At 49.2% G+C, this 17,797-nt stretch overlaps 1 protein-coding gene across 1 annotated transcript in view; it reads left to right on the forward strand.

The window, feature by feature from the left end:
* The window catches only part of TMC1 (transmembrane channel like 1), a 90,217-nt gene that overhangs the window by 36,010 nt on the left and 36,410 nt on the right, over positions 1-17,797 (forward strand). Inside the window, exons 9-10 of the mRNA XM_075852111.1 lie at positions 2,446-2,588; positions 13,851-13,995. Coding sequence (XP_075708226.1) covers positions 2,446-2,588; positions 13,851-13,995 — 288 coding nt within the window. The remainder of the gene's footprint in view (positions 1-2,445; positions 2,589-13,850; positions 13,996-17,797) is intronic.

The following is a 17,797-nucleotide window of genomic DNA, read 5'->3' on the forward strand; positions in this document are numbered from 1 at the left end:
TCAAGTGAGCAACGCTTCGGCATATGCAACTGCCTTTCTCAAGCTAGCCGAAACGTCACTCACTTGAGGTGAATAAATCCACCCTGTTTCATCTATTCTGAAGTCCTGGTGCCGTTACTTTGTTCTATGGACGTTTTATATTGAAATTTGGGAACTGATTCATCCCCTGGAAACGAGCACATGGCCCAATTTATGGTATGTTGCAGTGCTGTGTTCATCTGGTTTTGGACTATATATGTGTTCTGTATGTGTGTGTATATATATATATATATATATATATATATATATATACATATATACATACACTACCGTTCAAAAGTTTGGGGTCACCCAGACAATTTTGTGTTTTCCATGAAAACTCACACTTATCTTTATCAAATGAGTTGCAAAATTACTAGAAAATATAGTCAAGACATTGACAAGGTTAGAAATAATGATTTTTATTTGAAATAATAATTTTCTCCTTCAAACTTTTGCTTTTGTCAAAGAATGCTCCATTTGCAGCTATTACTGCATTGAAGACCTTTGGCATTCTAGCTGTTCATTTGCTGAGGTAATCGGGAGACATTTCACCCCATGCTTCCAGAAGGCCCTCCCACAAGTTGGATTGGCTTGATGGCCACTTCTTGCGTACCATACGGTCAAGCTGCTCCCACAACAGCTCTATGGGGTTGAGATCTGGTGACTGCGCTGGCCACTCCATTACAGATAGAATACCAGCTGCCTGCTTCTTCCCTAAATAGTTCCTGCATAATTTGGAGGTGTGCTTTGGGTCATTGTCCTGTTGTAGGATGAAATTGGCTCCAATCAAGCTCTGTCCACAGGGTATGGCATGGCGTTGCAAAATGGAGTGATAGCCTTCCTTATTCAAAATCCCTTTTACCTTGTACAAATCTCCCACTTTACCAGCACCAAAGCAACCCCAGACCATCACATTACCTCCACCATGCTTGACAGATGGTGTCAGGCACTCTTCCAGCATCTTTTCAGTAGTTCTGCATCTCACAAATGTTCTTCTGTGTGATCCAAACACCTCAAACTTCGATTCGTCTGTCCATAACACTTTTTTCCAATCTTCCTCTGTCCAATGTCTGTGTGCTTTTGCCCATATTAATTTTTTCCTTTTATTAGCCAGTCTCAGATATGGCTTTTTCTTTGCTACTCTGCCCTGAAGGCCAGCATCCCGGAGTCGCCTCTTCACTGTAGACGTTGACACTGGCGTTTTGCGGATACTATTTAATGAAGCTGCCAGTTGAGGACCTGTGAGGCCTCTATTTCTCAAACTAGATACTCTAATGTACTTGTCTAGTTGCTCAGTTGTGCAGCAGGGCCTCCCACTTCTCTTTCTACTCTGGTTAGAGCCACACAACATTGTAGGAAATCTTCAGTTTCTTGGCAATTTCTCGCATGGAATAGCCTTCAATTCTAAGAACAAGAATAGACTGTCGAGTTTCACATGAAAGCTCTCTTTTTCTAGAAATTTTGAGAGTTTAATCGAACCCACAAATGTAATGCTCCAGATTCTCAACTAGCTCAAAGGAAGGTCAGTTTTATAGCTCCTCTAAACAGCAAAACTGTTTACAGCGGTGCTAAAATAATTGCACAATGGTTTTCAAGTGTTTTCTAATCATCCATTAGCCTTCTAACACAGTTAGCAAACACAATGTACCATTAGAACACTGGAGTGATGGTTGCTGGAAATGGGCCTCTATACACCTATGTAGATATTGTATCAAAAACCAGACGTTTGCAGCTAGAATAGTCATTTAGCACATTAGCAATGTATAGAGTGTATTTCTGATTAATTTAAAGTTATCTTCATTGAAAAAAACTGTGCTTTTCTTTAAAAAATAAGGAAATCTCTAAGTGACCCTAAACTTTTGAACGGTAGTGTATATATATATATATATATATATATATATATATATATACATACATATACAGAACACAAGAAAATGGCGACAGCGAACACTAATGCCACCTAAGCCACTAAATATAAATAAATATGCATTACTGCTAAATCTACTTACAATAGGGAGGTTCTTAGCACACATTTTGATCAAATTGTGTGAGCCCACCTGCCACGACAAGGCGTCCCCCATGAGGTGGGAACCTACGCTGCACATACACCCAGAACTGGGAGTAAGCCTACATATACTTTGGGATGTCAGGAACCAGTATATATATATATATATATATATATATATATATATATCAGACTTTTCTAAATTTTGAATCCATACATAAAGTCTGCTAAATATACCCCAGCACTGCACATACAGTATATATGCCATATGTATCAGTGTGAGGACGTTCACTAGGTGTGTATTAAATCACTTCCCGGTCCGGAACCTCGCAGCAGATATTCACGAAACCCCATTGGTTATGATTTGCTGCCTTAAATTGTATATGCATTTTATTTGAACCTTTTTTTAATTTTTATAGGGATTTGCTCAGTATTCTGTCCTTTTCTATGGTTATTATAATAGTCAAAGAACCATTGGATGGCTGCAGTTTAGGTTACCTCTTTCTTACTTATTAGTTGGAATTGGCACCATTGCATACAGCTTCATGGTTGTCATTAGAACGTAAGTATGTTTGGTTTTGAGTTTCTATCCTATAAAAATAGCACAAAATTAAATAGACTTGTTGTAAAGGATCTGCCAGGCACAGCTTCTGTGTCAACGCCCATAGGTAATCAGTCTGCACCTGCTTCTATGTCTGTGAGACTGACTCCATCTTCCACCACTCAGGATGGCAGGCTTAGGAGTGGGAGAGCCTATAACAGCCTGGCCAGACGGAGCTAGCTCCCGCCCTCTGTCTATTTATACCTGCCTTTCCTGTTCCTCCTTGCTTGTGATTCTTCTCGTTTGGTTTCCTGGCCCTGCTGCAGCTTCTGAACTATTTGACCCTGCTTCATTTTGACCCTGGCTTACTGACTACTCTCCTGCTCTGCGTTTGGTACCTCGTACACTCCTGGTTTGACTCGGCTCGTTCACCACTCTTGTTGCTCACGGTGTTGCCGTGGGCAACTGCCCCATTTCCCTTAGCTTCTGTGTACCCTTGTCTGTTTGTCTGTGGTGCACTTATTAAGCGTAGGGACCGTCGCCCAGTTGTACCCCGTCGCCTAGGGCGGGTCGTTGCAAGTAGGCAGGGACTGAGTGGCGGGTAGATTAGGGCTCACTTGTCTGTTTCCCTACCCCCATCATTACATAATTACAAGCCAGTTACCTAGTCTACCCTGGTCCCTCACACTACTATGGACCCCCTTGAGACCCTGGCTCAGCAAATGCAGGGTCTCTCCCTACAGGTCCAGGCCCTGGCTCAGAGGGTCAACCAGCCTGATGCTACCATGGTAGTGCCCCTCACCTCACCTCTTGAACCCCACCTCAAGTTGCCTGACCGGTTCTCAGGGGACCGGAAGACTTTTCTTTCCTTTCGGGAGAGTTGTAGGCTCTATTTTCGCTTAAAGCCCCACTCCTCAGGTTCTGATAGCCAGCGGGTGGGTATAATTATGTCCCGGCTCCAGGAAGGGCCCCAAGAATGGGCCTTCTCCTTGGCTCCTGACGCCCCTGAACTTTCCTCCGTTGATCTTTTCTTTTCTGCTCTCGGACTCATTTATGACGAAACTGACAGGACTGCCTTTGCCGAGAGTCAGCTGGTGACCTTACGTCAGGGTAAGAGACCTGTTGAGGAGTATTGCTCTGACTTTAGGAAGTGGTGCGTAGCTTCTCGGTGGAATGACCCTGCCTTAAGGTGCCAGTTTAGGTTGTGTTTGTCGAGCGCCCTGAAAGACCTGCTAGTTTGCTATCCCTCTTCTGACTCCCTAGACCAGGTTATGGCTTTAGCGGTACGACTTGACCGACGTCTCAGGGAACGACAACTTGAACGTTTTTGTGTTTTCCCCTCTGACTCCCCCATGATGCCTCCCGAGGTTCCTAAGTGATCATCGGGGAGGTCACTTGGGCGCACAGGTATTTCCCGTAAATATGAAACGTAATAAAATCTTGCTTCCCTTTCAGGTCTCTTTTGGTGGTAGGTCTGCTACCGGCAGTGCCTTTGTGGATTCAGGGTCTTCTGCTAATATCATGTCTGCGGAATTTGCTATGTCTCTAGCTATGCCTTTGATTGATTTGCCTTTCCTGGTAGTGGGTATCGACTCCGCTCCTCTTTCTAATGGTTATTTTACACAGCATACACCTGTTTTTGAACTCCTTGTTGGCTCCATGCATTTGGAGCAGTGCTCTGTACTGTTGATGCAGGGATTATCGTCCGATTTGGTTTTAGGCCTTCCCTGGTTGCAGTTGCATAATCCCACTGTCACGGGCACTGGGTTTGTGGACCCACTAGGCCGCTCCGCCGTAGCGAGGAGGCAGCTGACCAGGTCACAGTCTATGTGAAAGTAGATAGCAGACAGTAATGTTTAGGTACCTGTAATAGTCCGGACGGTGACTGTGGCCTCAGCACGGATGGAGACAGGTGTGGAAAGTGGCGCCAGACGTGGCGGGCAGTATCCGATGAGCCGATGGTACTTGACGTGGCAGATGGCACTTGACGTGGCTGATGACACTTGACGTGGCAGATGGCACTTGACGTGGCAGATGGCACTTGACGTGGCAGATGACACTTGACGTGGCAGATGGCACTTGACGTGGCAGATGGCAATTGACCACGGGTAGGCACAGGCACAATGCAGAATACAGGAACGGTAACAGGGCACGGGTAACAGCAGGAACGGGAGACACTAAGGGACCATTTGCGAGACAGACAGGGAAAGACTAACAACACTCAGGCAAGGATCAGAAGGGCTGGGGCATTCTTATAGAGCAGGGAATCACGTGGGTTAATAATCATTGATTCCATGTGCGCGCTGGCCCTTTAAGAGCGGGCGCGAGCGTGCGCGCGCACCTTACGGGACCCGGCCGGAGGGAGCGGAAGCGAGCGCTGGCATCTCCTAGGAGGGAGACGGAGGCTAGCGCTCACAGATCCATGGCTGCGGGCGTCGGGAGGTGAGTGAACCCGACGGCCCGCGGCCATGGGCGCTACAGTATCCCCCCTCTTACGCCCCCTCTTCTTGGGGCCAGAGTGAGAGAGGAACTTTTTAATAAGAGCAGGAGCACTGAGGTTCTCTTCTGGCTCCCAGGACCTCTCCTCAGGACCAAACCCTCTCCAGTCCACCAGATAGAAAGTCCTTCCTCCTACCCTCTTGCGGTCCAGGATCTCCTTTACCTCGAATACATCGGAAGGGCCGCTGGAAGCCACTGTGGAACTAGAGGTCTTGCTGTAGCGGTTCAGGACCACTGGTTTCAGGAGGGACACATGGAAGGAGTTAGGGATTCTGAGGGTAGGGGGCAGCCGCAGCTTATAGGAAACAGGGTTAATTTGTTGCAGGATCTCGAAGGGACCAAGGAACCTGGGAGCAAACTTGTATGAAGGCACCCTCAAGCGAATGTTTCGAGAGGACAGCCAGACTTTAGTCCCAGGAAGATACTGAGGCGGCTCTCTTCTTTTGGTATCTGCCTTACGCTTCATGCGTTCGACCGCCTGCAAAATAGAGGACCGGGTCTGTTGCCAGATTTGCAGGAAGTCCCCATATGCAGAGTCAGCAGCGGGTACCTGAGATGAAGTCGACACTGGAAGAGGAACTCTGGGATGTTGACTGTACACAATGTGAAACGGAGTGGAGGTGGTGGACTCACTTGTGTGGTTGTTATATGAAAACTCCGCCCATAGAAGAAGCTGTACCCAGTTATCGTGCTGTGAAGAAATGAAGTGGCGGAGGTAATTTTCCATGATCTGGTTGATCCTCTCAACTTGCCCATTGGACTGGGGGTGATAGGCAGAGGAAAAGTCCAAACTCACATCCAGGAGTTTACAGAGGGCTCTCCAGAACTTGGAGGTAAACTGAACACCCCGGTCGGACACAATGTGAAGAGGCAAGCCATGCAAGCGGAAGATGTGCTGAATGAAGAAGCTTGCTAGTTGAGGAGCAGAGGGTAGGCCGGTTAGCGGGATAAAATGTGCCATCTTAGAGAACCGGTCCACCACCACCCAGATGGTGTTGCATCCTGCTGAGAGAGGAAGGTCCGTGACGAAGTCCATAGCAATGTGCTGCCAGGGGGCACTGGGTACAGGCAGGGGTTGAAGCAGGCCGGCAGGCTTGCTGTGAGCCACCTTCTTAGAGGCACACACCGTGCAAGCAGAGACAAAGTCCAGAACATCTTTAGGTAGCGTGGGCCACCAGAAGTGACGAGCGACCAGGTCTTGGGTTTTACGGACACCAGCGTGCCCAGCCAGTTTAGAACTGTGTCCCCAGTGGAGAATTATTTTTCTGTCAGCCAACCGAACAAAAGTTCTCCCTGGAGGAATATCTCTAAGCTGCAGAGGATTGGCGGTTACAACGCAGGATGGGTCTATGATCGTCTGAAGGGACTCCACCGTGTCTTCCGTTTCGAATGATCTGGACAGGGCCTCACGTTCTTGTCCGCGGGACGGTAGTGGAGCAGAAATTGGAAACGGATGAAGAACAGTGACCACATGGCTTGACGAGGGTTCAGTCTTTGAGCGAACTGAAGGTAAGTGAGATTCTTGTGGTCGGTGAAGATCAGGATGGGGTGAGCAGCGCCCTCCAGAAGATGTCTCCACTCCTCCAGGGCCAACTTGATAGCCAGTAGCTCCCGATCTCCAATGGAATAATTGCGCTCAGCAGAGGAAAATAGTCTTGAGTAGTAGCCACACACTACTGCCTTTCCTTTGGAGCTCCTCTGGAACAGAAGTGCGCCTGCACCAACAGAGGAAGCGTCCACCTCCAGTGAGAACTGCCGAGATATGTCAGGGTGATGGAGGATCGAAGCTGAAGTGAAGGCCTTCTTGAGGCTAATGAATGCGGACTCTGCCTCCGGAATCCACACCTTGGCGTTCACACCCTTCTTGGTAAGGGTAGAGATGGGGGCCGTCAGAGAAGAAAAGTTCGGAATGAACTGCCGGTAGAAATTGGCGAAACCAAGGAACCGCTGTATGGCCCTTAGGCCTTGAGGACGTGGCCATTCCAGGACAGACTTTAACTTCTCAGGGTCCATCTTAAGGCCTTGATCCGAGATGACATAGCCCAGGAAGGGCAGAGACCTCTTTTCAAAGGTGCATTTCTCTAACTTGGCATACAAGCGATTCTCTCTTAGTCGCAGAAGAACTTGACGAACGTGCCTCCGATGGGTCATCAGATCTGGGGAGAAGATTAGAATATCATCGAGATAAACGACAACACATGTATAGAGGAGATCTCGAAAGATGTCATTAACGAAGTCCTGAAATACTGCGGGAGCGTTACACAGTCCGAAGGGCATCACTCGGTATTCGTAGTGCCCATCGCGGGTGTTAAATGCCGTCTTCCATTCGTCACCCCGGCGAATCCGGATTAGATTATAGGCCCCTCGCAGATCTAACTTGGAAAAAATTTGGGCTCCTCGTATGCGATCAAACAGCTCGGAAATGAGTGGCAATGGGTACTTGTTCTTGACCATGATCTGATTGAGACCACGGTAATCAATGCAGGGTCGGAGAGATACATCTTTCTTTTTAACGAAGAAGAATCCTGCCCCGGCCGGGGAGGAAGATTTTCGAATAAAACCCCTCTCCAAGTTCTCCTTGATATAGGCTGACATCGATAAAGTCTCTGGCAAGGAGAGAGGATATACTCGTCCACGGGGAAGAGAAGCATTGGGAACCAGTTCAATGGGACAGTCATAATTCCGATGTGGAGGCAACGTCTCAGCCTCTCGTTTGCAGAAGACATGCGCAAAACTGGCATACTGAGGAGGTAAATTGGAGAGTGACTGCGGCAGAGGGGGCACAACAGGACGGACTTGTGACAGGCAATGGCTATGGCATCTGGAACCCCATTGAAGAACTTCTCCAGAACTCCAGTCGAGTGTCGGGGCGTGTAGACGGAGGCATGGCAGACCCAGCAGGATAGGATTGATAGCCTTGGGTAGTACCAGGAAGGAGATCTGTTCTAAGTGAAGAGCTCCGACCTGTAATGTCACCGGCTCAGTGATGAGCATTATTGGATCAGGCAGCGGTAGACCATTCACAGAGGCAACTGCCAGGGGTCTCTCCAGACGGACTGTGGGTAGTTGAAACCGATCCACTAGATCTTGGTGGATAAAATTAGCAGCCGCTCCAGAGTCAAGATAGGCGGAGGAAGGATGTGATGCATGTGATGCCTGTCCGGTGGCCACAGGTATCGATAATTTGGAAGAGGTTTTAACGTTTGGAGACGTTCCACCTAGAGTTGCCTCTCCAACCAACCCTAGGTACTGGAGTTTCTCGGTTTCTGTGGGCATTGACGCACAAAATGACCCTTGAGGCCGCAATACATGCAAAGTCCAGAGGAGCGTCTGCGCTGCTTCTCCTGTTCAGATAACCGGACTCTGTCTACCTGCATGGGTTCCTCAGGTAGCGCACTAGGAGTGAACAATTGTGGTCTCTGGGCAGGGGGTGCTGGTCTGTGGACCCGGCTCTCCTGACGAACCTCTAGAGAGCGCTCCCGGATTCTCATATCAACTCGGGTGGCTAACAGGATGAGGGCATCCAAGGTAGAAGGAAGGTCGCGGGCTGCCAGTTCGTCCTTGATGTGAGAGGACAGTCCCTGCCAGAAGGTCGCCACCAGTGCCTCATTGTTCCATGCCAGCTCGGCTGCTAGGGTACGGAAGGAGATCGCATACTCCCCTACTGTGGAGCCTTCTTGCTTGAGGGTCAACAGAGTGGCTGCGGCAGAGGATGTTCGACCCGGCTCCTCGAACACGGCACGAAAGGACTGCAGGAACAAGGCTAGGTCCGCGGATACAGCACCTTGTTGCTCCAAGATTGGGTTTGCCCATGCGAGGGCCTTGCCAGCGAGGAGGGAGATAATGAACGCTACTTTAGCCTCCTCGGAGGGGAAGAGATGAGGCCGTAGCCTAAAATGCACCGTGCATTGATTAAGAAGTCCTCGGCATGCTCTGGGATCACCGTCATAGCGAGGAGGAAGAGGCAGAGGAACTGAGGATCCGGAACAAACAGGGGGAGCCACAGGCAGTGGCACGGCAACAGCTTCTGGAGGAAGATCCGGGGGTGGAACAGCGAGTAGATCCAGGCGGACCAGAATAGAATTCACCGCCTCAAGGAGTTGATCCTTACGAGTGCCTAGGTCATGCATCTCCGTCTGAATTTTCTGTACTGGGGTCTTGGGCTGGCCAGCGGGTTCCATGGCCTGAGCGTACTGTCACGGGCACTGGGTTTGTGGACCCACTAGGCCGCTCCGCCGTAGCGGGGAGGCAGCTGACCAGGTCACAGTCTATGTGAAAGTAGATAGCAGACAGTAATGTTTAGGTACCTGTAATAGTCCGGACGGTGACTGTGGCCTCAGCACGGATGGAGACAGGTGCGGAAAGTGGCGCCAGACGTGGCGGGCAGTATCCGATGAGCCGATGGTACTTGACGTGGCAGATGGCACTTGACGTGGCAGATGACACTTGACGTGCCATATGGCACTTGACGTGGCAGATGGCACTTGACGTGGCAGATGGCACTTGACGTGGCAGATGGCACTTGACCACGCGTAGGCACAGGAACAATGCAGAATACAGGAACGGTAACAGGGCACGGGTAACAGCAGGAACGGGAGACACTAAGGGACCATTTGCGAGACAGACAGGGAAAGACTAACAACGCTCAGGCAAGGATCAGAAGGGCTGGGGCATTATTATAGAGCAGGGAATCACGTGGGTTAATAATCATTGATTCCATGTGCGCGCGCTGGCCCTTTAAGAGCGGGCGCGAGCGTGCTCGCGCACCCTACGGGACCCGGCCGGACGGAGCGGAAGCGAGCGCTGGCATCTCCTAGGAGGGAGACGGAGGCCAGCGCTCACAGATCCATGGCTGCGGGCGTCGGGAGGTGAGTGAACCCGACGGCCCGCGGCCATGGGCGCTACACCCACGTTTGACTGGAATACTGGGGATCTTACCAAATGGGGTAATGAATGCTTGACGTCATGTTTTTCTGTTAATTCTATTTCTCCCCCGGAGGAGGTGAACACGCTACCTGAGTTTGTTCAGGACTTCGCTGATGTTTTCTCTAAGGAGGCCTCCAAAGTGTTACCTCCTCATAGAGAATACGATTGCGCTATCGATTTGGTACCAGGAGCTAAGCTCCCTAAGGGTAGGATATTTAATCTCTCTTGTCCCGAACGTGAAGCCATGAGAGAGTATATCCAGGAATGCCTGGCCAAGGGTTACATTCGCCCCTCTACTTCTCCGGTAGATGCTGGCTTTCTATTTCGTAGGGAAGAAGGATGGTGGTCTTAGGTCATGCATTGACTACCGTAACTTGAATAAGGTCACTGTAAGGAACCAGTATCCCCTACCTTTAATTCCTGATCTCTTTAATCAGGTTCAGGGGTCCCAATGGTTCTCTAAGTTTGATCTACGGGGGGCGTATAGCCTTATCCGCATCATAGAGGGGGATGAGTGGAAGACTGCGTTTAACACGCCCGAAGGTCATTTCGAATACCTCGTCATGCCCTTTGGGTTGTGTAATGCTCCCGCGGTCTTCCAGAATTTCATAAATGAAATTTTAAGAGATTACCTGGGGGTATTTCGTGTAGTGTACCTTGATGACATACTTGTGTTTTCCAAGGACTGGTCCTCCCACATTGAGCATGTCAGGAAAGTGCTCCAGGTCCTTCGGGAAAACAAACTGTTTGCGAAGTCCGAAAAATGTGTGTTTGGGGTGCAGGAGATACCATTTTTGGGTCAAATCCTCACTCCTCATGAATTCTGCATGGTCCCCGCCAAGGTCCAGGCTGTGGCGGAATGGGTCCAACCTGACTCCCTGAAGGCGTTACAGTGCTTCTTGGGGTTCGCTAATTATTACAGGAGATTTATTGCTAACTTCTCGGTCATCGCTAAGCCTCTTACGGACCTCATTCGCAAAGGTGCTGATCTCCTCCACTGGCCTCCTGAGGCTGTTCAGGCTTTTGAGGTCCTTAAGAAGTGCTTTATCTCGGCCCCGGTGCTGGTTCAGCCCAACCAAATGAAGCCATTTATCGTGGAGGTTGACGCGTCCGAGGTGGGAGTGGGGGCTGTCTTGTCCCAGGGTACCAGGTCACTCACCAATCTCCGTCCCTGTGCCTACTTTTCCAGGAAGTTTTCGCCCACTGAGAGTAACTATGATATTGGCAACCGCGAACTCTTAGCCATTAAATGGGCATTTGAAGAGTGGCATCACTTCCTGGAATGGGCTAGGCACCAGGTAACGGTCCTTACCGACCACAAGAATCTGGTTTTCCTAGAATCTGCCCGGAGGCTAAACCCGAGACAAGCTCGATGGGCGTTATTTTTTTACCAGATTCAACTTTTTGGTTACCTATAGGGCTGGGTCTAAAAATATTAAGGCTGATGCACTGTTGCCTCCAGGTATAATCATTTCCTCTATTGATTCTGATTTAGTCTCTGAAATTGCGGCTGATCAAGGTTCAGCTCCCGGGAACCTTCCTGAGAACAAGCTGTTTGTTCCCCTGCAATTCCGGCTAAGGGTACTTAGGGAAAATCATGACTCCGCACTATCTGGTCATCCAGGCATCCTGGGTACCAAGCACCTCATTGCCAGAAACTATTGGTGGCCTGGGTTGCCTTAAGACGTTAAGGCCTACGTCGCCGCTTGTGAGGTTTGTGCTAGGTCCAAGACTCCCAGGTCCTGACCAGCGGGCTTACTACGTTCTTTGCCCATTCCCCAGAGACCTTGGACCCATATCTCCATGGATTTTATCACCGATTTGCCTCCATCTCAAGGCAAGTCGGTGGTGTGGGTTGTAGTAGACCGCTTCAGTAAGATGTGCCACTTTGTGCCCCTCAAGAAACTACCCAATGCTAAGACGTTAGCTACCTTGTTTGTCAAACACATCCTGCGTCTCCATGGGGTCCCTGTCAATATTGTTTCTGACAGAGGGGTACAATTTGTTTCATTGTTTTGGAGAGCCTTCTGTAAAAAGTTGGAGATTGATCTGTCCTTCTCCTCTGCCTTCCATCCTGAAACTAATGGCCAAACTGAGAGGACTAATCAGTCTCTAGAACAATATTTAAGGTGTTTTATCTCTGACTGTCTATATGATTGGGTCTCATTCATTCCCCTCGCTGAATTTTCCCTTAATAACCGGGTCAGTAACTCGTCAGGGGTCTCCCCCTTTTTCTGTAATTTTGGGTTTAATCCACGGTTCTCCTCCGTTTCACCTGGTAGTTTCAACAATCCCGAGGTAGAGGTCGTTCATCGGGAACTGTGCACAGTCTGGGCCCAGGTTCAGAAGAACCTAGAGGCGTCCCAGAGCATACAAACAACTCAGGCAGATAGAAGACGTTCTGCTAACCCCTTGTTTATGGTCGGGGATCTGGTGTGGCTATCGTCAAAGAACTTGCGCCTTAAAGTCCCGTCCAAGATGTTTGCTCCCCGGTTTATTGGGCCGTACAGGGTCATTGAAGTCCTCAATCCTGTCTCCTTCCGACTGGAGTTGCCCCCATCTTTTCGAGTATACGACGTGTTTCATGCCTCCCTCCTTAAACGCTGCTCCCCGTCCTTGGCTCCCTCGAGGAAACCTCCTGTCCCCGTTCTCACCCCTTAGGGGGTGGAATTCGAGGTGGCCAAGATTGTGGACAGCAAGATGGTCCAAGGCTCCCTCCAGTACCTGGTCCATTGGAGAGGATACGGGCCTGAGGAGAGGACTTGGGTACCCGCCTGGGATGTTCACGCTGGGGTATTGGTCAGGAGGTTCCACCTTCGTTTCCCCAATAAACCAGGTCCACCTAGAAAGGGTCCGGTGGCCCCTCATAAAAGGGGGGGTACTGTAAAGGATCTGCCAGGCACAGCTTCTGTGTCAACGCCCATAGGTAATCAGTCTGCACCTGCTTCTATGTCTGTGAGACTGACTCCATCTTCCACCACTCAGGATGGCAGGCTTAGGAGTGGGAGAGCCTATCACAGCCTGGCCAGACGGAGCTAGCTCCCGCCCTCTGTCTATTTATACCTGCCTTTCCTGTTCCTCCTTGCTTGTGATTCTTCTCGTTTGGTTTCCTGGCCCTGCTGCAGCTTCTGAACTATTTGACCCTGCTTCATATTGACCCTGGCTTACTGACTACTCTCCTGCTCTGTGTTTGGTACCTCGTACACTCCTGGTTTGACTCGGCTTGTTCACTACTCTCCTGCTCTGCGTTTGGTACCTCGTACACTCCTGGTTTGACTCGGCTCGTTCACCACTCTTGTTGCTCACGGTGTTGCCGTGGGCAACTGCCCCATTTCCCTTAGCTTCTGTGTTCCCTTGTCTGTTTGTATGTCGTGCACTTATTGAGCGTAGAGACCGTCGCCCAGTTGTACCCCGTCGCCTAGGGCGGGTCGTTGCAAGTAGGCAGGGACTGAGTGGCGGGTAGATTAGGGCTCACTTGTCTGTTTCCCTACCCCCATCATTACACTTGGGCTCTGTTATATCAGATGCCCTTCCTGCTATACATGCTGTTTATAAGATATACAGTATATAATTTCTACATTTACACAGGTGTTGTTTACTTACCAATACTATAAAGCATACATTTTTTTCTACTTTGTGTACTTCGGTGACCAGGCATTGACCATTGCTGAATTCTTCTCCTTGTCTCTTTTTCTTTTTATGTATGCTTCATTATTTCAGAATATGTAACTATTGCTGATGTAGTGGCACCAACTATTTGTGCCTCTGAATTCTCAAATGCATGTGTTTTCATTTTATTTTATTTTTTTTATTCAGACATTTTCTATTTCTAAAACTCTTTTCTTAATTGTCCTTAAGAATGGCCAAGAATGCTAATGATGATGGTGGAGGAGATGACAACAGCTTTAATTTTAGCTGGAAAATGTATACAAGCTGGGATTTTCTTATTGGAAACCCTGAAACAGCTGACAATAAATTTGCATCTATTACTACAAGTTTTAAAGTAAGTCAATATTTCCAGTTCTTCTTAATCTCAGTTTTAGATCTAATCAATCTGATCTAGACAATCTGAAAATTGACAGCATATATGACTACAACTGTAGTTCTGGTATAGTCATTAGAGGTATGGAATATATATAAAAACATTAATTATCATCTTCCAGGTTCTCTGTCCCCATTACACCTGAAAGCCAACCAATAGTTGTAGAAATGTTTCAGTATACCTATATTGTTACAGCTAAAGCAGTCATCTCACAAAGACATCCCCTCCAGACAATTGGCAATCAAGCAGAGAATGTAGCACTGTATACAAAGCAAATAAAATATAGTAAGGGACCTGCTGACAGATTTACTTTAAATGTAATATATATATTATACGTTTTCTCTGCAGAGAAATAACATGTTTATTATCCTTTTTTTTAAAATGTTTTTGATATTTATTTAAAAAAAACTGTGCGCTGAGACACACCTCCTGTATTGTCCATATAGACAGTGCAGCAACGCTTGTGTGCTTTATGGCAGCTGAAATTAATGAAAGTTAGGGTATGCACACTGGCACGGAGCCTGTACATCAGTGAATTGAGCCTTTGGTACAGAACCATACATCCTTTAGGGCAGGGGCATAACTAGGAAAGACTGGGCCCCATAGCAAACTCTTGACCCCCCCTCTGGGTGCCACAAGCAGCCCCCCTTATAAATAGTGCCCCCTGTAGAATGTGCCAGACAGCCCCCCTGTAGACAGTGCTATATAGCCCCACCTATAGACAGTGTCACACCCCATTTGTAGATAGCGCCCCACCTCCCGCTTGTAGATAGTGCCATGCAGCCCCCCTGTAGATAGTGCCATACAGTCCCCCTGTAGATATCGCCATAAAGCCCCCACTGTATATAGCGCTATACAGCTCCCACTGTATATATAGTACACACAGCCCCCCTCCCTTGTATATAGTGCCACACAGCCCCCTCTAGTAGAAAGTGCCACACACAGACCCCTGTAGATTGCGCCACACTCAGCCCCCTGTAGACAGAGCCACAGCCCTCCCCCTTGTAAATAGTGCCATACAGTTCCCCATGTGTATAGTGCCACACAGCTCCCCCTTGTGTATGTAATGAGTGGGGGGTAGGGAAACGGACAAGTGAGCCCTAATCTACCCGCCACTCTGTCCCTGCCTACTTGCAACGACCCGCCCTAGGTGACGGGGTACAACTGGGCGGCGGTCCCTGCACTCAGTAAGTGCACGACAAACACGACAAACATACAAGGGAATACAAGCAAGGGAAAGGGGCAGTTGCCCACGGCAACACCGTGAGCAACCAGAGTGGTGAACGAGCCGAGTCAAGCCAGGAGTGTGCGAGGTACCAAACGAAGAGCAGAAGAGTAGTCAGTAAGCCAGGGTCTGTATGGAGCAGGAACAAAATAGAAGGAGCTGTAGCTGGGCCAGGAAACCACACGAAAAAGAATAACAAGCAAGGAGGAACAGGAAATGCAGGTATAAATAGACAGAGGGCGGGAGCTAGCTGAGTCTGGCCAGGCTGCGATAGGCTCTCCCACTCCTAAGCCTGCCAGCCTGAGTGGTGGAAGCTGGAGTCAGTCTCAGGGATGTAGATTCAGGTGCTGACTGATTAATTAAGGGAGTTAACCCCGAAGCTGTGCCTGGCAGATCCTTTACAGTACCCCCCCTTTTATGAGGGGCCACCGGACCCTTTCTAAGTGGACCTGGCTTACTGGGGAAACGCAGGTGGAACCTCCTGACCAATACCCCAGCGTGAACATCCCGGGCGGGTACCCAAGTCCTCTCCTCGGGCCCGTAACCTCTCCAATGGACCAGGTACTGGAGGGAGCCTTGGACCATCTTGCTGTCCACAATCCTGGCCACCTCGAATTCCACCCCCTCAGGGGTGAGGACGGGAACAGGAGGTCTCCTCGAGGGAGCCAAGGACGGGGAGCAGCGTTTAAGGAGGGAGGCATGAAACACGTCGTGTATACGAAAAGACGGGGGTAACTCCAGCCGGAAGGAGACAGGATTGAGGACCTCAATGACCTTATACGGCCCAATAAACCGGGGAGCAAATTTCTTGGACGGAACCTTGAGACGCAAGTTCCTAGACGACAACCACACCAGATCCCCGACCATAAACAGGGGGTTAGCAGAACGTTTTCTATCAGCCTGAGTTTTTTGTACGCTCTGGGACGCCTCTAGGTTCTTCTGAACCTGGGCCCAGACTGTGCACAGTTCCCGATGAACGACCTCTACCTCGGGATTGTTGGAACTACCAGGTGAAACGGAGGAGAACCGTGGATTAAACCCAAAATTACAGAAAAAGGGAGAGACCCCTGACGAGTTACTGACCCGGTTATTAAGGGAAAATTCGGCGAGGGGAATGAATGAGACCCAATCATATTGACAGTCAGAGACAAAACACCTTAAGTATTGTTCTAGAGATTGATTAGTCCTCTCCGTTTGACCATTGGTTTCAGGATGGAAGGCAGAGGAGAAGGACAGATCAATCCCCAACTTCATACAGAAGGCTCTCCAAAATAATGAAACAAATTGTACCCCTCTGTCCGAAACAATATTGACAGGGACCACATGGAGACGCAGGATGTGTTTGACAAACAAGGTAGCCAACGTCTTGGCGTTGGGTAGTTTCTTGAGGGGCACAAAGTGGCACATCTTACTGAAGCGGTCTACCACCACCCACACCACCGACTTGCCTTGGGATGGAGGCAAATCGGTGATAAAATCCATGGAGATATGTGTCCAAGGTCTCTGGGGAATGGGCAACGAACGCAGTAAGCCCGCTGGTCGAGACCTGGGAGTCTTGGACCTAGCACAAACCTCACAAGCGGCGACGTAGGCCTTAACGTCTTTAGGCAACCCAGGCCACCAATAATTTCTGGTAATGAGGTGTTTGGTACCCAGGATGCCTGGATGACCAGATAGTGCGGAGTCATGATTTTCCCTAAGTACCCTTAGCCGGAATTGCAGGGGAACAAACAGCTTGTTCTCAGGAAGGTTCCCGGGAGCTGAACCTTGATCAGCAGCAATTTCAGAGACTAAATCAGAATCGATCGAGGAAATGATTATACCTGGAGGCAAAATACAAGCAGGATCTTCCTCCGAAGGAGGGCTGGCCATGAAGCTACGCGACAGTGCATCAGCCTTAATATTTTTAGACCCAGCCCTATAGGTAACCAAAAAATTGAATCTGGTAAAAAATAACGCCCATCGAGCTTGTCTCGGGTTTAGCCTCCGGGCAGATTCTAGGAAAACCAGATTCTTGTGGTCGGTAAGGACCGTTACCTGGTGTCTAGCCCCCTCCAGGAAGTGGCGCCACTCTTCAAATGCCCATTTAATGGCTAAGAGTTCGCGGTTGCCAATATCATAGTTACTCTCAGTTGGCGAAAACTTCCTGGAGAAGTAGGCACAGGGGCGGAGATGGGTGAGGGACCTGGTACCCTGGGACAAGACAGCCCCCACTCCCACCTCAGATGCGTCAACTTCCACGATAAATGGCTCCATTTGGTTGGGCTGAACCAGCACCGGGGCCGAGATAAAGAACTTCTTAAGGACCTCAAAAGCCTGGACAGCCTCAGGAGGCCAGTGGAGGAGATCAGCACCTTTGCGAGTGAGGTCCGTAAGAGGCTTAGCGATGACCGAGAAGTTAGCAATAAATCTCCTGTAATAATTAGCGAACCCCAAAAAACACTGTAACGCCTTCAGGGAGGCAGGTTGGACCCATTCCGCCACAGCCTGAACCTTGGCGGGGTCCATGCGGAATTCATGAGGAGTGAGGATTTGATC

This window comes from Rhinoderma darwinii, chromosome 1 (genome assembly GCF_050947455.1).
Source record: "Rhinoderma darwinii isolate aRhiDar2 chromosome 1, aRhiDar2.hap1, whole genome shotgun sequence".
In the NCBI taxonomy this organism is placed as follows: Eukaryota; Metazoa; Chordata; class Amphibia; order Anura; family Rhinodermatidae; genus Rhinoderma; species Rhinoderma darwinii.